Genomic DNA, 23,622 nt, shown 5'->3' on the forward strand with positions numbered 1-23,622 from the left:
TGAGACCGGGCGCTCCCCCTTTCCCTGTCTCCCCGGTCTCTTGAGGAGCCCAGGAAGAAGGCTCCGCTGGTGCCGCCGGGTCAGGGACTGCCGGGACCAGGCTGCGGCAGTCGTTAGCGGGTCATGTCGGCCGCCCAGGGATGGGACAGGAACCGCCGGAGGGGAGGAGGAGCGGTCGGCGGTGGCGGCGGAGGTAGCGGGGCCGGCGGGGGCAGTGGGGGCAGCGGGGGTCGGGGGACTGGCCAGCTCAACCGCTTCGTGCAACTCTCCGGGCGGCCGCACCTGCCAGGTGAGTCGTGGGACTGGGTCGTGACAGCTTGCGGGTGCGGCGGGAAGGTGACTGCTCCCTTGTCTTTTCCTTGGGAGAAGGAAAGGGAGGCCCCCACGCAAAGCAGAGAGAATGGGAATCAAAGAAAAGCAAAGGTGTCTTTGAGGTCAGGGAGGGAACCGGAGCACCACGAAGAAAAGTATTTTTTGCCCTGTCGAAAGCTTTCTGCGGAGAGTTCTGTCTCCTTCCCAAAGAGAGATCACTGTCTCGTTGACATTCCCAAATGTTTCGCTTACTCGGTTCCCAATCTCTTCCCCTTCCGCAGTTTGATCTTGTGAAAGAAAGACTTTGGCGCCTAGCTGTGGAATATTATGTCAAAAAAGAGTGTTAATTAAGGAAAAGAGACGGAAGAGCATTCCAAGGAGCGGTTTTGTTACACACACACACACAAAAAAAAACAAAAAACCACCCATGTGTGTAAGAGTTGGGTATCTGAAACAGAAGAAAAGAGTATATGTGTGGTGGGGGCGGGAGGGGGCTTGTTGTCTGGGGAATGTATGGGAAAGAGAACCAAGGGGATTAGGGAAAACTAGTTGAATTCTTAATATTTAGAAATGCCCAGAGATAGAACGGATAATAGTGTGTAGATTTTAAAGGAGGAAAACGAAAATCAAGAATATACTTGGTGACAAAATTTTGCTTTGTCTGCGGTATAAAAACAACTGAGAATTGGAAAAATGTACCCAATACAATAATTTCGCGTTCTGGCCTGTAGTGCCTTATCTTTGAATTGAAATGTCTTAAAAAACAAAACCAGATCAAGTTATTGCATGTGTGTAGACAGTTTTAAAGAGATCCATTTGTAAAAGAGTATTCCGCATAATAGTAAGAAGGTATGGAATTGAATAATCACAGACTGTCAAATGTGATATCGGGCAAGCTTATTTTTACCAAGAGAACTGTTAGGAATGATGTTGTTAATCATTCACCATGTTTTTTTGTGAATCATGTTGAAATTTATTATATCAGTGATATGTTTGTTTTGCTGATGAGTTTTGAGAACAGGATGGTTTTTTATTTGTTTGTTACTGTGCCTTGTATTTCAGTGTAGTTAATGATTAATTTGAAGATAACAAAGGAAATTTCACACATTTCAAAAGACAATTGCCGGTGTTTATGATAGTGTTATTGATGTGTTCTAGAAATGTACATTTTTCCATTTCTTTGTGCCATTAAAATTAAATTGAGGCATTGGTAAATAGTCAAATATATAAAATACCAGGAGTTGGGCTGGAAGTGTTAGTATCAGATGGGGCATCCAGAATTGCCACATATGCAATCTTTAACATGGAGAAGAAGAAAGAAGTAATCTTTTTTCTTATTCCAAATTAATAACAAAACCTGAATTTTGAGTGTTGTAGAGAAGAAGATAAATATCGTGGCAAGGACTATTACCAGCTTGCCCTCTACCACTGCAATTTGTATTTCTTGGGTCATGGATTAATTATTATACAGTGGGTTTAATGTGGGCATCAGGACTCTTAGAACCTGGTTGGTGCGCTTCCCCACTGCCACCACCTGAGGGCAGTGGAAGCCATGATTTCAGATAAGGCCTTAGGTGTGGAACTGTTTCTGCATTCTCTTAGCACACAAGGCCAAAAACAGCTATTTGTCTAGAGGTAAAGATAAAACGTGTCTAAACTGTGAAAATTAGGAAAGTGGGGTCATCAGTCTCTTCTTTCTGCTTGCTTTTTCCTAACTGATACTTCATTTCTCCTTCCCTGTGGCCGTTTTTCCTTCATTCTCAAAATTGGGGAAATATCTGATATCTCAATATACACCTTGAAATTCTTTCATATTAATTCTTATTCTCCAAGGTACTACATTTTTCAACCTTCTTACTTTTTCTTTGTATTCTATTTTGAGGTATTTCAAAAGATTTTGGGTGGTGGGGAAGAATAGGAATGTCTAGGCTTATTTTAGGGCCGACCCTGGAGGTATAGCTTTTTTTTTTTTTTTTAAATCACTGTAGGTAACTTTCTGTCTCCTTTAATTTCTAGTCCCATTTGACATTACTCATCCTTCTTTACCAAGATTTGTACACATTGGAGAAACCCTTTCTCTTCTTTTTTGCATCTCTACCCTATATCCAGCTCTCCGTGAAACAAAACAGCATGGTCTTCATGGCGTGTACTTACCCCTTTTCAGTAATACCCTCTTTGTCCATCCAATTATGCAAACCTGAAACTTGGGCAGCCCTGCTAATATTTTCCTCTCCCTCGCATTTCAAGTGTCATTACTCAAATTCCCTCATTTTAGATCTCCCATAAAGTAGATTTCTAAGCAATCTCCCTGCTTTCTACTTTTGCCTTCCAGTTCAAATAGCATATCAATATCTTCACACATACACAAACACACACACACACACACACACACATGCACGCACTCACACACGCGCACGCTTGCGCTATTTATGTAAAAAATACAGTTTTATACATGCAAATACGTCACACTCATATAGATTTAAAAATTCTAAGTACATTGGCATTATATATAAGACATTGGTGACTAGTGAATTTGATCTATTAGTTTGGTTCAGTTCCTATAGCCCCACTAACTCTGGACAAGCAGATAAAGTCAAGTTTTTTAGTGTGTAAAGTTGTGTCGACTCTGCATCCATTGTGAAAGCACAAACAATATTTTGTGAAGCTGATCACCCTCCTTGCCTTTCTGCTCATATATTAAATACAGTGGTTGATGTATTTGCCCCGTAGACTAAGAAATTCATAGCTTCTGGATAATTAGAAATCTCTGTGCACCCAGTAAGGAACAGGGAACAGTGCTTTTGTAGAAGAGTATGCGGAGAACAAGCAAGCTCAGAAGCAAGAAAATCGTGGGCTAATTGAATCCATATTGCTATTATAATTTAACTGTGTGGGTTTGATTAAATGAAATATATTAGTTGAGAAAACAATTAAAAACATAATGGCAAACACAGGAAATGGAATACTAGCAAAGAGGAAGAAAATATAACAATTTGTAAAGCTGTGAGAAAATAACACCAAAATCATAAGTAATGTCTAAAATTCAAATGGTACAAATCAGCATATGGTAAGAGGCAAGTTTCTTTCTACATTTGACCTTAGCTAATTGGCTTCCTTCCCTAGAAACAAGCAATGATAAATTTCCTGTGTATTTTCCGGAATGGATGTGTGTGTGCCCGCGCGCGTAGATAGGAAGACTAAGATTTCTTTGTTTGGATGGGCATTTAAAATGTTAACAGTCTTGCTAAGACAGACAGTGATACAATGAATGTGCCTGTATGTATAGAATTTTGTACATAGTCTGAGTCTATGTTTAGGATAAATTCCTAGAAGTACAATTGCTGGGTCAAAATATAGTGTGTACTTTGATAAGATACCATCAAATTGCCCTCCATATAGGTTGTGCCAGTTTATGTTCCACTGTCAATTTTAAGAATTCTGGTGGCTTCCTTGTTTCCTTGGTAATGGAGTGGTTGTTAAACCTTTCCCTTTTTTAAAAAAAAATAACCAGTTTAATAGTTTTCCTATCCATATTTTCAACAAGTATAAGAGCCATATTTGCCTTTATTTATAACATCTCTTTATATTTTCTTATCCATTTTTCTTTTTTTGTTTTAAATGGGAATTTTACTTATTGTTTGATTGAAATGAGGTCTTGCTGTGTTGCCCAGGCTGTCTCCAACTCATGGACTCAAGTGATCTTCTGCTGTAGCTTCCTGAATAGCTGGTACTGCAGGCGCGTGCCACCATGCCCAGTTTTTTATTCATTTTTTTTTCTTTTACTGAAATGTTTTCTGTTGCTTATAGGAATTCTTATGTTTTGAGGAAATTAGTTCTCAGTTTTTAATATAGGTTGCAGATATTATACACAAGTTTTTTCATTTGTGTTTTAACCTTGTTTGTGTATATTTTCAGCAGAAATTTTAAAATGTAGTTTTTTTTAATATTTATTTTTTAGTTTTAGAGGCACACAATATCTTTATTTTATTTTTATGTAGTGTTGGGGACCGAACCCAGTGCCTCATGCATGCTAGGCAAGCACTCTACCACTGAGCCACAACACTGCCCCAAAATGTAGTTAAATTTATCAGTGTTTTTTACTTTCTAAAGTTTTGTATCATAAGAAAGACTTTTCCTATTCCAATATTATTTCTAAAAATTAAAATGAATATTCTTATTTTTTTCCCTTGGTACTTAGATAATTTTATTTTTAAGTTAGATGTATTATCTGTACAAATATAAGTTAAGTATTGGGATAGGAATCCAATCTTTTTTTCAGGTAGCTACCTAGTTATCCCAGTATCCTGTATTAAATGATCTCACTTTTTCCTACTGATTTGAAATCTTGACTATAGGGGTACTTTATTCCTACATGTAATTTGAAGTTACTATTGGACTTTTATCTACTTCTCAGAATTCTAGAAGTTTTTCTTATTTTCCAGGAAAACAGAATTAGCTAATCATGCCCCTCATATCCTGATTTTTTTATTTCCTTGAGATGGTATCTCACTAGGTTGCTCAGGCTGGATCTGTCTTGTTTGGGCTCAAATAATCTCCCCAAGTGCTGGGACCACAGGCACAAGTTACACTTGGTTACTCTGTGGGTATATTGTTGATGGCACATTATGTTTATAGACTGATTTAGAAATAGTTGATATTGTTTTGAGGTCCAAGTTCAAGGACAGAGTATATATTCATTTTTTTCTCTCCAAGTTTTTAGCATTCCTCAATAACTTTTTTGTTTTTAATTTTAAGAGGCATCTTATTAGGTTGCCCAGGCAGGTCTGGAATCCTCCCAGACTCAAATGAGCCTTTTGCCTCAGCCTCCTGAGTGCTAGGAGTACAGGCCTGTGCACTATACCCGTCTCCTCAATGACATTTAATGTTTCTTTTTTTCTCCACATATTTATACATTTACTTTTCCTCCATACATTTATGCATTTATTCTTTGGTACTTAATCTTTTTTGTTATTATTATTATTATTTGGTGTGTGTGTGTGAGTTGGGGGAACAGGATCTCACCAAGTTGCTGAGGATGGCCTTGAACTAGTGATCCTCAAGTCTTTGAAGTCACTGGGATTACAGGTGTATAGTACCACACTCAGCCTTTTTTGTTGTTGTTATTGTAAGTGGAGTTTCTACTTCTGTTATCTTTTATATGATTGTTGGAATATGGGAAGGCTACCAATTTTTTTTAAGGCTACCAATATCTGAGTATTAATTTTATACAGTTGGAATTCTAATATTATGTGTAATTGTTTTTCTAGATAAAAACAATGACAGTTAAGTAATCATATCATATCAAATAATGATAATTTATGTTTTCCTTTGCAGTTTTTATATTTATTTCCCTTTGTCAAATTGGTTTGGCTATTACATTTCAAATATATTAAATAAGATACTAGTAGACCTTTTTCCTGACTTCAGTAGGATGTTTTTAGTGCTTCTATATTAATATTAGATCTAGCTTTGGATTGAAGTACATGTATTTTATGCATTAAAGTATTCAATTGTTATCATTTAAAAAGTTTTCTTTTTTAAAATAAATGGGAATAAATTTTTCCAGTGCCTTTTCAGAATTTATGGGAATTAATGTATAATTTCTCTCTCTCTTTTTTTTTTTTTTTTGTTTTTGCAATGAATTGTTCTAATGAATTTACTGTTATTGAACTATATCCTTGCATTCCTGAATCAACTGCATTGTCAGGGTGTTTTACTATTTTAAATGTACTGCTGGGTTCCCTTTGCTAAACTTAGAAATTTTATGTCACTCCTTGTAAGCTAAATTGCTATTTTTAGTTTTATTTTTGTTGGGTTATGCTTTTTTCATGGAAATTATTTCAGAGCTTTCTTTTTCTGTGTGTGTGTGTGTGTGTGTGTGTGTGTGTGTGTGTTTTCCCCGTTTGGTTAAATGTTATTAAAGTTAAAGGTTTGGACCTTGCGTTTTTTTGTAGAATGCTGTAGTAGCTGTTGGATAATTATATCTACTTCTATGATAATTTGGCTGCTAACGATTTATATGTTTGGGGGAATCTTTGATAATTTATATTATCCTAGAAAACTGTCCATTCCATTCAAATTTTCAAAATTGTGTGAAGTGAAGCAAGATATTCTTTTATGATTTAAAAAAAAAATGTTTTCCTGGGACTGAGGTTGTAACTCAGTGGTAGAGTGCTTGCCTTGCATGGCTGAGGCACTGGGTTCAATCCTTAGCACCACATAAAAATATTTAAAAAAAAAAATTCTTTCCCGGCAGGGCTCTACTCATTTAAACAATTTTTTCCCATATCTGATATTTACTTATTATCACTTCTTATCTTATATATGTGAGGCTTGGCCCTTTTCTTTCTATAACCAGAGTTCAGATTTCTAAAAATATGTTTTCTTTTATTAATATTTTTCTTTCATTGTTTTAAATCCTTCCTTTAGTTTTTAATAGATTTCTTTTGTGGTGGTTTCCCTTTGTGGTACTAGGTATCTAACCAGGGCCTCATGCGTTCGAGGCAAGCATTCTACCACCAAGCTATATTCCCAACCCTCATTGTGGTTTTTGATTTGTGTTTTTCTTGTGGCTAATGATATTAAGCATTTTTTCATATATTTGCTGGTTATTTGTATGTATGGGTGATTTCCTTTTGGAAAAATATTCATTGAGATCCTGTGTCTTAAGTTTTAATTGGGTTATTTATTTTGTTGTTTATATATTTAGGTACAAGTTCCTTATCATATATATGGTTTGTAAATATTTTCTACAGTTCTGTGGTTGTCTTTTTACAAAGGATTTTAATTTTTGTGAAGTCTAGTATATCATTTTATTCTTTTGTTGCTCATGTTTTTGGTGTCCTATCTAATAGTCCTTTGCCAAATACAAGGTCATGAAGACATCTTTATGTTTTTCTCTAAGAGTTTTATAGTTTTGCTGTTACATTTATGTTTTTGATCCATTTTGGATTAGCTTTTATATTTGGTGTGATGTGTAAGGGTTATCTCAACTGCCTATCTAATTGTCCTAGCAACATTTGTTTAAAAGAGCTTCTTTCTCTTCTAATGGTCTTGCCACCCTTGTGAAAAATCAGTTGACTTTAAAAGCATTTGTTTATTTCTGGATTCTCAATTTTATTCCATTTTCTATATGTATACTCATGTGCCTGTAGCACACTGCCTCAATTATTATTGCTTTGTAGTAAGTTTTAAAATATCAGTCTTACTGTTTTACTCTTCTTTTTTTAAAAAAAAAAAATATATAATTTTTTTTAAGTTGTAGTTGGACATAATACCTTTATTTCATTTATTTATTTTATGTGGTGCTGAGGCTCTAACTCAGCACCTTGCAAATGCTAGGTCAGCGCTCTACCATGAGCCACAATCCCAGCCCCTTTACTCTTCTTTTAAAGCGTCATTTTAGCTATTCTGGGTACTTTGCAATTCCACATAAATTTAAGAATCATGTTGACAGTTTGTACAAAGAAGTCATTTGGGATCCTGATTGAAATTGCATTGAATCTTTAGATCAGTTTGGAAAATATTGCCATTTTGATAATGTTGTCTTCCAATCCATGAACATAAGATAGTTCCCCATTTATTTAGCTCTTCTTTAATTTCTTCAACGATGTTTTGTGGTTTTCAGAGTCCATTGATATTTTGCTTGCTTTTTTCAATCCTACTGTCTGTATCTCTTACTGTTTTCAGCAGTGTCGGTGCTTCCTTTGTGTTATTTCTGATAAAAGATTTCATTTCTGTATTGATTGAAGTTTTACATTTCCTTTCTGTTGCTCTGACTGCTTGTATTTCTTTTCTTTTTTACTTTTTCTTTTTCTTTTTTCCCCCCAAAGGGAAGCCTGGGAATTGAACCCTGGGGTGCTTTACCTCTCAGCTATACCCCCAGTCCCTTTTTTGTTTCTATTTTGAGACATGATCTGACAAAGTTGCTTAGGATCTCATTAAGTTGCTGAGGTTGGCCTCAAATTTGTGATGCTCCTTCCTCAGCCTGGGTCCCTGGGATTAAAACATGCCTAATTTCTTTCTCTTGTCTATCTTCCTTGAGTTAAAATCTCTTTAAGTAATTTCTGCACTTGAGCTATTACTAATTTTGGTGAAGCTTATTGTCTGCCACTTCCTGTCACCACTGTTATAAAAGGAATATAAAATCATTACTAAATCTGAAAAATATAGAAAAATTGAAACCAGTGGAAATCATCCATAGTATATCAACATGTTAATATTTTATTTTCCTTTTAGTTCTTTATTAGTAAATTACTGAATACTATAAATAATTAAATATCACATTAGGAGCTTGAGATTCTCCTAAAACTGTTCAATATATAAATATTTTACTCACGAGGCTTGTTTATGTTTTCTGCTATTTTATTGATGGAATTTGTTTCTTCTCAGTTTTCTGTATGAATGTCCTTTTTTTTTTTTTTTTTTTTTCCGGCCTATTTTACTTCTCTCTTCATAGCCAAGCTTTCAGAAAGAATAGACTTTGATGTGTTTGTTTTTTTTTTTAATTTCTTTGATTTCTTCTCTTCAACAGAGAAGATTATAGGCTTACTTTAAGTCTTCATCTCTCCACTCAGGAACTCTTGTTAAAAATCCAGTAGATGCTTCGTCTTCATCCCAACCAGCTTTTCTAATATTTGATTTTAACTACTTTTTATTCTAGACCCTGGAAGCACATTGTAATTAGACAAAATCCCTACTCATAAAGAGCTCTTAGTTATATTTTTGTTAATTGTGTGGGTTTAATTTAATTTAATTTAATTACATTAATTAAATTTATTTTTGGTACTGGGGATTGAACCCAGGGGCGCTCAACCACTAAGCCACATCCCCAGCCCTTTTTATTATTATTTTACACAGAGTCTCATTAAGTTGCTGAGTGCCTCACTGGATTGGTAGGCACTCAACTTGTGATCCTCCTGCCTCAGCCTTCTGAACTGCTGGGATTACAGGCTTGCATTACTGCACCTAGCTTCTTAGTTACCTTTTTATCTCTTGAACTTCCCAATAGTTTTCCTTTACATATCCCTTCATAATGGTATCCAAGAGTATATCTTTTTCATTTGTTATTTTTGCCTTCTTACTCTTTTATTTTTCCTGATAATGCACAAATGTGTCTCCAACTCAGATTTCTCTTCTGGCTTCTTGGCCAATGGCTACTAGACATTTCCACCAAAAGACTGATAAGTACCTTAAATCCAGCATGTCCAGAAAACAGTTTCATCATCTTTCTTGTCAAACCTGTTCTTCCTGTGCTTCTTATCCTGACTAATGTTTTATGAGAAACCTGGGAATCATATTAGATTCCTTCCTTTTTCTCACCCCTTATCCAGCTTAGCCAAAAAACTTGTTGATTTTTTTCATTCCTACCTTCTTATCTTTGACCTTTCTATCTTTCCAACCTTATCATTTATGTTTTTGTTTTCTGCAATACTGGGGATTGAGCCCTGGACAATACTAGACAAGCACTTACCACTGAGCTACATCCCCCACCCTTTTAATTTTCTTTTTTTCTTTTTTTTTTTTAAGAGAGAGTGAGAGAGGAGAGAGAGAGAGAGAATTTTTAATATTTATTTTTTTAGTTCTCGGCGGACACAACATCTTTGTTGGTATGTGGTGCTGGGGATCGAACCCGGGCCACACGCATTCCAGGCGAGCGCGCTACTGCTTGAGCCACATCCCCAGCCCCATCCACAGACAGCCTTTTAATTTTCATTGAGAGTAGATCTGGCTGTTTCCAAGGTTGGCCTCAAACTTGGGATCCTCTTGTCTTAGCTTTCCAAGTACTTGGAGTTAATAGGTGTGTCACTATACTTGGCCTATGTCTTTCATTTTACATTTCATCTATATAGAAGAACTTGCAATTAGAGTACCATCCTCATAATCGTCCTCCAAGTCTTACCCACATGTCCTTTCAATTAATACATTTTTGGGGGGTCATTTCTCTTTTAGTGCAAATAGTTTATTGAGTGGTTACTCTGGCTCTATTTTAAAGTATTTCATAAAAATTAACTTCCTTAATCCTCATTATTTTGTGAGGTAAATAACTCTTACCTTTTTATGAAGAGGAAACTGAGACTTAGAGAATCTCCCTAACTTGCTCAAAGTCTTTATTGCTGATCTATAGATGTCAGAATCAGGAATCACACCCAGTCCACTAGACTTTAAAGCCCCTGCTAGGAGCTGGGGGAGTAGCTTAGTGGTAGAGCTCTTTTCTAGCATGCACAAGGCCCTGGGTTCAATTCCTGCCACTGCAAAAGAAAAGAAAAGAAAAGAAAGAAAACCCATGTATTCTTCCTCGTTTTGGGCCACCATTTTGTTTTGTTTATAAAAAGGATCACAGTAGTTACCCTGAGTTACAATTATTTGGTTTTGGGCTTGTGTGCTTACTATTTATGGGCTCCTTAAAGGCAAAAAGTAATGTCTTCCTATCTGTGAATACCACCTGACTTGTAGCAGACTTTTATTAATTGTTAATTGGATGAGTTAGTAATTGTCAGTATTTATAGTTATCCCTGCAAGAGAATGGAGCTTAGGTTATTTGACATTACATAAATCTATTTTATTTTTTACCTTGAAATTTAGCACATACAGTGTTTGTATTTTAGGGACTGAGGGTATAACTTAATGGTACAGCATGTGCTTAAAGGGTGTGAGACCCTGAGTTCAATCTCTATCACTAAAAAAAGGTGTGATTTTATGTTGAATATTATCAGAAATGGCTGTACCATTCTTCCATCTTTTTTAAAAAAATATTTTTAGTTGTATATGGATACAATACATTTATTTATTTCTCTTTATGTGGTGCTGAGGAATGAACCAGGGCTGCACACATACTAGGTGAGTGCTCTACCACTGAGCCACAAGCCCAGCCCCCCATCCTTCTATCTTGCCTTGATTTTATCTCCTCCTGCCTTTTCAAAAAATTTATATTATGATGACTTTTCTGTTCTATGTGTTCATCTTCTTTATTTTTATTGAATTTTTCCTATAGCATTTGAACTTGCTTAAGTTTTCTCTCTGATCTCTTTCTTGTGTAGCCGAGTTCAGGAAAGCATTGCCCAGAATTACCGTCTTCATTTGTCATACCCTTCCCATCACTTGTGTGAAAGACTCCCACTAAAGTCACAAATAACTTATGTGTGTCAAATCAAGTGGATGCTTTAACATCTCCATCTGACTTATCTCTCTTCATTTTGTCCTTTCCCTTGGTTTCCCCAGTATCAGGTCTGGTTTTCTTTATATGTGACTGACCTCACCTCCTTGGTCTTCTTTGTTACCTCTTGCTCTTCTACCAGATTTTTATGAATTAGAGTCTCAAATCTTGGTCCTGTGTCCTCACTATTCTCTTTTCAGCTTATTTGAGGTGTTCTCTTCCAAATCCAAAATTTGAAATTTCATTCATATACCATGTCCCTTTTTAACTTCTGCCAAAATCCCTCTTTTGGGCCATGCACTTATTATACCACTTGTGTTCAGTTTGCTGAAACTGAAATGTGTGGTCTTTCTTTATTGTAAGGTTTGTGTCCTTTGATATCTCTTTTGCCTTTCTTGATCCTGTGGTCTGTATCCCTTGCTTTGTTTTCAGCAATGTCTGTGCCTCTATTGAGTTACTTGTCATGAAGTTAGCTATTGGATAATTTTAGGCAGGGGAATGATGCAATATGATTTACATTTTTAAAAACTCCCTCTGGCTGCTAAATGGAGAATTGATTGTAGCAAATGGTGAACATGAAGCATGGAGGCCATTTAGGAGACTGTTGCGGGTTTCTAAAAAGACATGGTCATTTGGATTAAGATACAGTGTATAGGTGGTGAGAAGAGGTTGGATATGAAATATATTTTGAAAGTAGCATTAGCAGGATTTTCTGTGAGATATGAATGAGAAGAATCATGATGATTCCCAAGGTTTGTCGTGAGCAATTAGATGGGTGATAGTGTTCTTGTATGAGATGGAAAAGACTGAATGGAACAGGATTATGGGAGTAAATCAAGATTTTTGTTTTAGTTTTGTTAAGCTTGAGATGTCTACTTGACCTCCAAGTAGAGGATATTGGGTAGCAATTTTCATATAATTTAGACTCAAGGGAAATGTGGAGGCTTGAATGTAAAAATTTGTTATTATTAGCATACAATGATATTTCAAACCATTGGATTGGATGAGATCATCAAAGGTAATTTTTTAGAAAAAATTGTGTAGAAAATTGTAACACTTGAAATTGAGAAGGAAAGGAAAAGCAGCAAAAGAGTTAAATTAAAGATAGGAGGAAGGCCGGAACTCCTTGGTTTCACAGATGATAAGAGAAGAAAGTGTTTCAGGAAGGAGGGAGAGGTTACTTTGTCTGATATTGCCTGAGAACTTGAGGAAGATAAAGTTCTAAAATGGTGGACACTATTACTAATAGTACAGTACTGTAGGCTATTACTATGGGTTTTGTAGGCTTTGTGGATTGACTCAGGAACATTAACTATTTACAGCATGGGAAAATATGTTCAGATTTTCAAAATAACAACTGACATATTAATTTACAATTTAGAAATGCAGCCTAATTTTTAATAGCCTGTATACTTTGCTTTTTTTTTTTTTTAATATTGGGAATTGAATCTAAGGCCTCACGAATGGTAGGCAAGTGTTCTACTACTGAGCTACAGTTCTTTTTAATTTTTATTTATTTATTTATTTATATATTTATTTATTAAAGAGAGAGTGAGAGAGAGAATTTTTTAATATTTATTTTTTAGTTATCGTTGGACACAACATCGTTGTTTGTATGTGGTGCTGAGGATCGAACCCGGGCCGCACGCATGCTAGGCGAGCGTGCTACCGCTTGAGCCACATTCCCAGCCCTTAATTTTTATTTTGAGACAAGGTCTTACTAAATTGCCCAGGCTGGCCTCCTGCGTACCTGGCCTCCCTCATCTTTTTTTTTCTTTTCGGGATACTAGGACGCTTTGAATTCAAAGGTGCTTAACCACTGAGCAATATCCCCAGCCATTTTTATTTTTTATTCTGAGATAGGGTCTTGCTAAGATGCTTAGGGACTTGCTAAATTGCTGAGGCTGGCTTTGAACTTGCTTCTCCTGCCTTAGCCTCCTGAGCCACTGGGATTCCACATGTGCACTACTGCATTCGGCTTCCCTCATCTATTTTTAAGGCCACTTCCCCTTCTTTTTAAAAATGACCTTAATGGTTTTGAAACCTTAGTATCATTAGACTTTTACCTGTATAATGGGCAACTTGTAAAACATAAAGGTAATGCTTTTTTAAACATGTAAATATGACTTCCTGTTATTGAACTCATCTGTTTACACCCTAAAATTTTTTCATTGTTTTTTAAAACTGAAAGACATTGTGTAAACATAGTAAAATCTTATAGTATGTAAGGAGGGATGTGTTCCATTTGAGATCCTTTGTTCTCGGAGTCTTTGTCCCTAGAAGTGTCATCTGTTAGAATCTTTGGTCTGTCTTTCCAAAAATATAATTTATATATGTATTCATATGCATGTGTTACCTTTATTTTTAAACAAATTAGAGTGCAACATTAGGTATTCTTTCTGCATCTATTTTTTTTAAACTTAAAAATGTATTTTGGGAAAATTGTTCTGCATTAGCACATTTATATTTATCACATTCTTCTTCATGGCTGAAAGTATTATGTTGTATGGATGTACTATAATTTACCAGCCACCCAGTTGATAGATATTTAGATTTTTTCTGATTTCTGCTATGTAAAAACATCGCTGCAGTGCAAGGTGATAACTATTGACAACTTGCCCTTTGATATCTGTGTTTTAAAAGTGTACTTTAGATTATAGAGCTTTAAAACATATGCATCCCTTTGTTTTGCACAACCTTTCCCATCCAGCTTCTCTTTTAAGTCCTTATGTTTTATTCCCTTAATAATACTAGTTAGGCACTTTCATATTTACTTATAACCTATTAAGGGCTAGATACTATTTCTGTCCCTGTTGTTTATAGGTAAAGAAGTCTAGGCAAAGGGTAAGTCTTTGTCCAATGACATGTAGCAAGCAAGGGACAGAAACCAGGCAGAATGTGGTTCTAAAATCCTTGCTCTTTACCACTCTGCTGTCCTCTTCTCTGTACCCTTTTCTTTCTTTTTTTTTTCTTTTTGTATTGGGGATTGAATAGGGCACTTTAACACTGAGCTACATCCCCAATATTTTTTTTTTTTTTAAAAGAGAGTGAGAGAGGAGAGAGAGAGAATTTTTTAAATATTTATTTTTTAGTTCTCGGCGGACACAACATCTTTGTTGGTATGTGGTGCTGAGGATCGAACCCGGGCCGCACGCATGCCAGGCGAGCACGCTACCGCTTGAGCCACATCCCCAGCCCCCCCAATATTTTTTTTATGTTTTATTTTGAGAAAAGCTCTCATTAAGTTGCTGGGAGTCACATCAAGTTGCTGAGGCTCTGGCCTTGAACTTAGGGCCTCAGCCTCCTGAGTTGCTGGGATTTCAGGTATGTGCCATCTTGCCTGGTTTTGTTCCCTTTCCTTCTCCGTTCTTTCTGTTACCATCACATTTAGGCTTTTATTACCTTAAACTGAACTATACTGATAATGTTTTTTGCCATTCTCAGGTTTTCTTTCCTGATCCATCTTGTAAGTAAGGGACTGTAGTATTGCTTTCCAGATCAAAATCCTTCAGTGGCTTCCCGCCTCATTTAGAATCCAGCCCAATCTCATTCTCTTCCCTTTTATATTCTCTAGTCCTCATTAAATTTGTGTCTTGCTTTATTTAAGATATAAACATTGAGGTTGGGGGTTTTAGCTCAGTGGAAGAGTGCTTGCCTAGCATGTGTGAGGCCCTGGGTTCAATTCTCAGCACCACACAAAATAACTAAAATAAGGGTCCATCACCAACTAAAAAGTATTTTTAAAAAAGATATAAACATTGACTTCTCTGTAAGACTAGAAAGCAAAGAAAGAGAAGCTTGAAATTATAAATAATCTTTGGAGTTGAATAATGCTGTTTCTTGAGTTGTTTCCCTTTTTACACATAGTAGCTCCTTGCCATATGGTTTCATTAACAAACTGTCAACTCAATTAATTTGAACCAGATGTGTAATTGATCAAATGCTAACCACAAATATTTTGGTGTCACATAAAACAAATTACTTAAAAACATGTACAAACCCGAATATGAAATTTCTAATGTGTACTCTGAACTTGAGGTAAAATATATTTAGCTTTTACACACATATATGAAGCCTTGAAAATCATTCAAGAATATAGCATCTTAAAGTTAAATAAAAATTGGTGGGGGGCAGGTGTGGAGGTATACAACCTGTAAACTTAGTGATTTGCGAGTGGGAGCCAGGAGGCCAGCCTTGCAACTGAGTGAGACACTGTCTCAAAAAATAAAAAGGGCTGGAGATGTGGCTCAGTTGTTAAGCACCCCTGGGTTCAAAACCCAGTACCAACACCAAAAATATCTTTTTGGACTTTCTGGGCATGGTGGAAAATTTTTTTGTACCTAAATTATGATTTTAAGTCAAACTTACCTGTGACTTTATAGAAAAAACACTTCAATGCAGAATAAATAAATAAAATAAATATTTTTAAAAAAAGTAATAAATAACACTTGTAGATACAATCATTTATCTGTTGGAATTTGCAGATTTTCTTTTGCTTAGTTCTGTAGTCTCACTTGCAGAAATAGGGAGGGGGATCCAGTGGCTCTAGAGAGGTAGGCATCTTTGGTGTTCTTTAAAAGGAGGGAGGTTGCAAATTTTTAGTTCAAAAGATATTATCATAATATATCAATTTAAAAATCCAGATTTCCTGTTTAGTATCCTACACCTACACTCCTTAGCACAAAGTCTTTTCTTCAATGATTTTTTTTGGGGGAGAAAGGTGATCCTCTGGACACTCAAGTATCCAGAAGCAACTGAAGACCAAATAATGTATTCTGAACATTTTTGAAATATTTATATTTTTTTAGTTGTAGGTGGACACAGGGTCTTGCTGGATGCTGAGGCTGCCCATGAACTTTCGATCCTCCTGCCTCAGCCTCCTAAGCCAGTAGGATTATAGGTGTGAGCTACCTTGTCCTCTTCGTTTTTTAAAACCTGGGGTCCATCAGTTCATGAGTTTATGGATGTTCTTCAAGAGATTATATTATATGTAAAAATTTATGAATATATCTGCATTTTTCTATGAAGAGAGCTAATGAGAGATACATGTATTTTATATATATACATATACATATATATATATATATATATATATATATATATATATATATACACACACACACATACACACACACACATTTTTTTTTTTTGTATATATACACTTTTATTTTTTAGTTTCAATGGAGACCAATGCCATCCTCCCAAAAGTTAATATACCAGTCCTGCTGGGGTGGGCCTGGCACTTTTTGTTTTTGTTTTTATGTTATATATTTATTTTTAAAAATAAGCTCACAACAAGTCAGCTAATCTGGTGTCTTAGAAACCATTACAAATAGGTAGTTATAAGGATCTTGGTATATTTGTGATTCCTTTAAGGATTATAGAATTTTTAGTGCTTTGGAGACCATCTAGTGTATATATGGTTCATAAGCCATATATAGTTAATTCTTCCTAACAAAAGATTACACTGAGCCAAAGGATGGAGTTTTTATTTCAAAATGTATTTCAAAGCCTTAGCAACCATTCATAAACATTAAGAATGTGATGACACTATTTTAAATCAGAGTGCTCCCAGGAATTTTATGTTTATTAGATTCAGATTTAATATTTTAATCTAGCACAGGTTTATGAATTATAATACTTTCTGATTAATATATGTAAATATGTAAAAGTTCAGCTTGTTTCTTCAGAAGAAGAGTCTGAGAATTCAGTCATTCCTAAAGATAAGTAGTTTCAATATCACATCTGCCTGTGACCCTTTGCTCCCCTAAAGACAAAAACTCAACTAATGAGACTATTTTTTCAGCAAAGGGATATTTGAATAACAAATATTATAAATCAAAATGACAAAGAATAATTTAAGATTTGAAGATATTGCTCAATGTGCTGTGATTGCTTCGTATGTGTAGAAGAAGTTCTATGACAGGCCTACCTTTTTATATAAAAACTGAATAGTGTTGGAGGAGGCAAGAGAATGAAGTGAAAGAAGCAAGATTGCAGCATGATGGGAAGGAGTTCAGTCAGCTGTGAGACTTTTCGTGAACAACAGAAATAAATAGCAAGCAACAGAGAAGGCAAGAACCAGCAGTTTCTATTCATTAATCAATTGGTTTCTCTCTTAAGAATAAAATTTTTTGAGATGATTTATAAACTGATACCTATGAAAATAGAATGTTTAAAATAAATATCTATAGTGTGGCTAAAGGTGGAAGAGATTATAGCATGTCTGATGTCTAGGGGCAAATAGTCACTTTGCCTCAATAACTTCTTCTTTTTTTTTTTTTTAAAGAGTGAGAGAAGAGAGTGAGAGAGAGAGAGAATTTTTAATATTTATTTTTTAGTTCTCGGCGGACACAACATCTTTGTTGGTATGTGGTGCTGAGGATCGAACCTGAGCCGCACGCATGCCAGGCGAGCGTGCTACCGCTTGAGCCACATCCCCAGCCCAACAGTTGTTCTTAATCTATTTTTTAACTTCTAAAAACCCAAGGGATGGGAAATATTACCATTATTCTGTTAGTTACAATGACTTACTATGGTTTTGGTTTTTAATGAGGAAGTGACATAGTATAATGGGGATAATACTAGAATCCTAGAAGAGAAGAGCAACTTCTTTGAGGTTTAGGGAGACTGTACCTACATTCTTGTTGAGAATCGTTGCCTTAATATTCATTATTTAACAAGTATTAAGTGCCTCTATTAGATGTATCTTTTCAGTTCCCCAAATTGCATTAACTAAGAGCGTTATAGTGGTTAAGAGTAATTTAGGTTCAAAATGCATGAGTTTGAATTCCAAATTTTTCATTTGCTACCTAAGTGTACAAAATACTTTAATCTTATTGTGCCTTAGTTTCTTCATATGTAAATTGGGAATTATAACAGTATCTTTCTCATAGAATTAATGGAGAGGTAAGTTCTCTTAACAGTACTATTAAAGTTTGCACTTGTGACTAATCAAATCAGAACACAGGGCAATATAGCTTTCTAATTTGTATTTTAGTTTGCACTTTTTTGGATAGCATTTTGTTTTAAAAATGACTTTGAGATGTAACTGTAGCCTCTAAGGAAGATTATACATGAAAGAAGCTCAACAGAGTTAAGATATGGGTTCAGATTTTCTTGTGTTGAAAGGTGAAAGGTAGAAATTTAAAAATAAGTATATGTAAGTGCTAGGCACAGGTACTCAATAAATGTTGATTCTTCTAAAATTTAAAAGAATGCTACTGGGGCTGGGGTTGTGGTTCAGTGGTAGAGCGTTGCCAATCAAGTGTGAGGCACTGGGTTGTATTCTCAGCACCTTATATAAATAAGTAAAAAATAAAGGTATTGTACCCATCTACAGCTAAAAATATTTTTTTTAAAAAAGAATGCTAGTTATTTAACAGGTAGGTCATGCTAGCCCAAAGTTTGCCATTATTAAATTTTTAAAAAGATGTTTCTTCTCAATAGACCTTGTCCCATGGGTGCACTTGGGTAAAGTGAAGACTGGGTTTTAGACGCGTAGTCTGGAGCTCTTATACAGTGAGCAACCAGTGCAACTCTGCAGTAATTCTGAATGTTATTAATTTATTTCCCTTTTGATTTTTTTTTTTTTTGTGGTGCTGGGGATTGAACCCAGGGACTTGTGCTTGCAAGGCAAGCACTCTACCAGCTGAGCTATATCCCCAGCCCTGCTTTTGAAATTCTTTATAGATGCTGGATTGTATAGTTATACCACATGGCATAGCCTCCTAAGAAAGAATTTCTAGATCGTGTTCTCTATCAATAGTTTAATTATTATAATGTTTATGATGTTTTAGATAAATGATTTTAAACATCATCTATCCTATATCCACTTCAATGCTTTTTAAATTCATATTTGTTTCTACTTGATTTTTATATTTTTTATTTTAAGATAATACAGGTTCCCGTGAAGTTTTAAGAAACAATACTGAGAGATCCTTATATCCTTCATCCAGTTTCCCAGAATAATAGCATTTGTTAGTATTATACATTAATAAAGCAAGCAAATTGAAATTGATACAGCCCACTAACCTAACTCAGATTTCATAGTTTTACATGCACTTCTTTGTGTGTGTTTGTGTTGAGTCTACATTTTTTTCCTGTGTAGATTTGTGTGACCACCACAGTCAAGACATGGAGCAATTCCATCACAAGCCTCCCTCTTGTTACCCTTTTATAGTCATAGCCACTTCCCTTAGCAAACCCTTGGTGACTATTGATCTATTCCCCATCTGTATAATTGTGTTATTTCAAGAATGTTGTATAAATAAAATCATATGATTCTGTAACCTTTTCACATTGACTTTTTTCATTCAGTATATCCACTTAAGAGCCTCCAAGTTATTCACATATCAGTAGTTCAGAGAGGTAGCACAGTTTATTTAATTCATTTGCGGAAGGTCATTGGGTTCTTTTCATATTTTGGTTATTAGGAATAAAGTTGTTATGAACATTTGTATATATATTTTTGTGTGAACATAAATTTTCACTTCTCTGGGATAAGCCTAATAATGTAATTGCTGAGTTGTGTGGTAAGCACATTTAGTTTTGTAGGAAACTGCCATACCCTTTTCAGAGTGGCTATACCATTCTGTTCCTACCAGCAATGTTAAGCCATCCAGTTTCTGTATGCTCACCAACATTTAGTGTTACTACTCTTTTAAAATTTTACCCATTCTGATGAATATATGGTCCCTAATCAGTTTTGATAAAACTGTATTTGGGCAAAAAAGAACAATTTTGCTGGTTTTAAGAAACTCCAGATTAGCTGATGTTTGCGTGCCTTCATGTTACCATAGAATGAAACCTTTTAGTAACTCAGGTCAATTGACTTAGAAATTGGCCCCCCAAAGTGTAGTCCTTTTGAATATTAGCATCACTGTCATCCACAAACCAAAGTCATCTTCATATTTTTATGTCCACAGGCATTTTTGTTTTGCACATAAAAGGCACTTAAGATATATTTACAGAATAAATTTATATTGAGGAATGGATATACTCATCTGTGAACATAGCAGTTACTATAAGGATGTTATAAAGTCCAACTATGTAGGAAGGATGGTTGCCAACTCAGCTAGCCACAGGATTTTAGAGACTGAAAGAATGGTCCTTAAAAGGAAAAGGGCAATCAAAATCTCTCCTCTTCTGTATAGAGGCACCGTTTACTTAGATCTTCAGCTTCTCCAAGCAAGATTTTTAAATTTTCAACTAGGTGCAGTGGCAAAAACCTGTAATCCCAGCAGCTCTGGTGGCTGAGGCAGGCGGATCATAAATTCAAGGCTAACCTCAGCAATTAAGGGATGCCCTAAGCAACTCAGTGAGACCCTTTCTCTAAATAAAAGATAAAATGGGGGACTGGAGTTGTGGCTCAGTGGTAGAGCACTTGCCTTGCACATGTGAGGCACTGGCTTCGATCCTTAGCACCACATATAAATAAATAAAGATATTGTGTTCATTTAAAACTAAAGAAGAAAAGAAAAAAGAAAAAAGAAAAAGGACTGGAGATGTTGCTCAGTGGTTAAGGCCCCTGAGTTCAATCCCCATTCTCGCCCCCCCCTTTAAAAAAAAAAAAGAATTTGTAATTTTCAGTGTAAAGATCTTACACATTATTTGTTAAATATACTCATAGGTATTTTATGGCACTTTTTACTATTTGGTAACTTTTGATGCTATTATAAATAACACTTTAAATTTTTCATTTCATGATTATTTGTTGATAATTTAGAGGAATACACTTTTATCTTTGGATATTAACTTTGTATCCAGCAACTTTCTAAATTTACTTCTTGGTTCTAATTGTTGATTCTTTGGGATTTCTACTTAAGGAACCATGTCATCTATAAATAACAATTTTACTTCTTTCATTTCAGTCTCTAGTCCTTTTATTTTTGCTTTTCTTGTCTTATAACTCTAGCTTGAATTTTCAGTACTTTTTATGGAGAGAACTGAGCATGCTTGTCTGGTTTCTGATGTCCAGTGAAAGTGTTCAGTATTAAGTATAATATCAACTATAGGTTAATGATGTTCTTCTTCTTCTTTTTTTTAATGAGGTTGAAGAAATTTTTTTTCTTATTTTACTTAGTATTGAATTTTATTGAAAGCATTTTCTGAATCCATAGAGATTATCATATGTTTTTTTCTTATTCCATTAAGGTGTTGAATTACGTTGATTCATTTTGGGGTGTTAAATCAACCTTACATTCTTGGAATAAATTTTATTTGCTCATGACATTTTAACCTTTTTATTTAACTTCAGTTTGATTTACTAATTTTTTTTTAGAATTTTTGAGAAATATTTATAAAGATATTGACCTATAATTTTTAATGTTCTTAACAGGTTTTGATATAAGGATTCTAATCTCATAAATGACTTTTTTTTATTCTTTGAAAATGTTTGTGTCTTACTTAAATACTTAGAGGAACTCACCATTGCAATGTTTGATACGATTCTAAAATTTATATCTATCTAAAACCTGTATTATCACTTTCTATATCCTTTTCTGAACACAAAGTCTTTAACATTCTTCTGCTTTCCCTTCTCAAAACTCCTCTTTGTATTCCTGCAGGTACTTCTGTTGATATCATCTGAATCAGAGTTTTTGAATGTTAATAGTAAAGTTTTGTCCTTCTTTTTTCCCCCTTATCTGTGTTTATTTAGACTTGAAGGTTCTTCTGTTTACTCTTTTCTTATGCCTTGTTATTCTTAGATTATTATTTATTATTTTATTCCATATATATATATATATCTTTGAACTCCCCCCAAACCCCCCACAGTACTGGAGATTGAACCCAGGAACCTTCAGCCTTTGAGCTACATCCCCAGCTCTTTATTATATTTTAAGACAAAGTCTCACTAAGTTTCCTAGCCTGGTCTTGAACTTGAGATCCATCTGCCTTGGTGCTCTGCTCCCCTCTATGTAGTTAAGTTACAAATGTGTACTATTGTGACTGGCATTTTTTAGTAAAGATTCTGAGAGAAGCAAACTTTTGTGTACTTGCACATCCATAGTATCTTTTTCTTCTATCTTTGAATAAGAGTTTGGGTAGGTTTAGAATTCTAGATTTAAAAGTGTATTTGATCCCAAGTCCTACAGAAAACACAAACAAAAAATTAAAATAAAACAAAAAAGGAAAATTAAAAATCAATAGCCAAATGCATGGTGCACTCCTGTGATCCCAATTACATAGGGAGGCTAATGCAGGAGGATTGCAAGTTTGAGGCCAGCCTGGGCAATTTAGTAAGACCCAGTCTCAAGATAAAAACTTAAAAAGGGATGGGGAATGTAATCTTGGGTTCAGTCCCTAATACTGGAGGGAAAAACCAATAGACATGGTGTCTGAGTTTACTTCTGAACCCTCATTTCTGTTTTATTGATCTGTATTTCTGCCTTTATGCTATTACTACAGTTTTGAATGCAGTTATCTTTGTAGTAAGTTTGAAATCAGGAAGTACAAGGTCTTCCAACTTCAAAATTGTTTTGGTATTCTGGGTTCCTTGCATTTTCACATGAAGTTGAGGATTAATCTGTTCATTCAGCAAAGAAAAAAAAATAGCATGACAGTGCTCCATTCTCCATTCTCTTTAGTATCTTAACTTTTAAAATATTTTCTACTTTTTCACATTTGGATCTTAGGTTTATGCTCACTCATCCTTATTGGAGAGTCCTTGTTAGCCTTCCTGTGAATGTCACATCTATCTATTGTAACAGGTCCCCACTGATACTGGGAAGAGATGAGAGGGCAATGGCACTGAACGTGTGATGAGATGAAGTGTACCAGTATGCCAGTCCTCTTTAGCATAGCTGTCCTTTATTCTGCCTAATTGTTAATATTCACACTGACAGGGCTCTGTTCTGTCTGTCCAAGTGTTCACACTCATTGTTCCTTCCCACACAGGACTCTTGTTGTCTGTTGCCACTATTCCCATCTGGGAGCAAATACCTCTATTCCACAACTCTTTTGACTTAAACAGGTGAATGGGTGGAAGAGGTTAATCTGCTGTGTAACTTCTTTGTCACCCTCAACTAGTTGTACTGTAAATTTTGTAAATTGTTTCAATTTTTCCTGCTGTCTTCCATCTTTGGGCTTATTTTACCCTGGGAACTTCTACTTGTCCTAGCCCTTTATTCTGGGAGTATAGTACTCTAGTTTCC

General features: G+C 35.2%; 1 protein-coding gene across 4 annotated transcripts in view; it reads left to right on the plus strand.

The window, feature by feature from the left end:
* The window catches only part of Klhdc10 (kelch domain containing 10), a 60,294-nt gene continuing 36,672 nt past the window's right edge, over positions 1-23,622 (plus strand). For 2 of the 4 annotated variants that reach the window (XM_013361075.4, XM_078040535.1), the window contains exon 1: positions 1-289. In XM_013361075.4, coding sequence (XP_013216529.2) covers positions 124-289 — 166 coding nt within the window. In that variant the 5' untranslated portion in view covers positions 1-123. The remainder of the gene's footprint in view (positions 290-23,622) is intronic. The other 2 variants (XM_078040536.1, XM_078040537.1) reach the window with 2 other exon arrangements.

This window comes from Ictidomys tridecemlineatus, chromosome 2 (genome assembly GCF_052094955.1).
Source record: "Ictidomys tridecemlineatus isolate mIctTri1 chromosome 2, mIctTri1.hap1, whole genome shotgun sequence".
NCBI lineage: Eukaryota > Metazoa > Chordata > Mammalia > Rodentia > Sciuridae > Ictidomys > Ictidomys tridecemlineatus.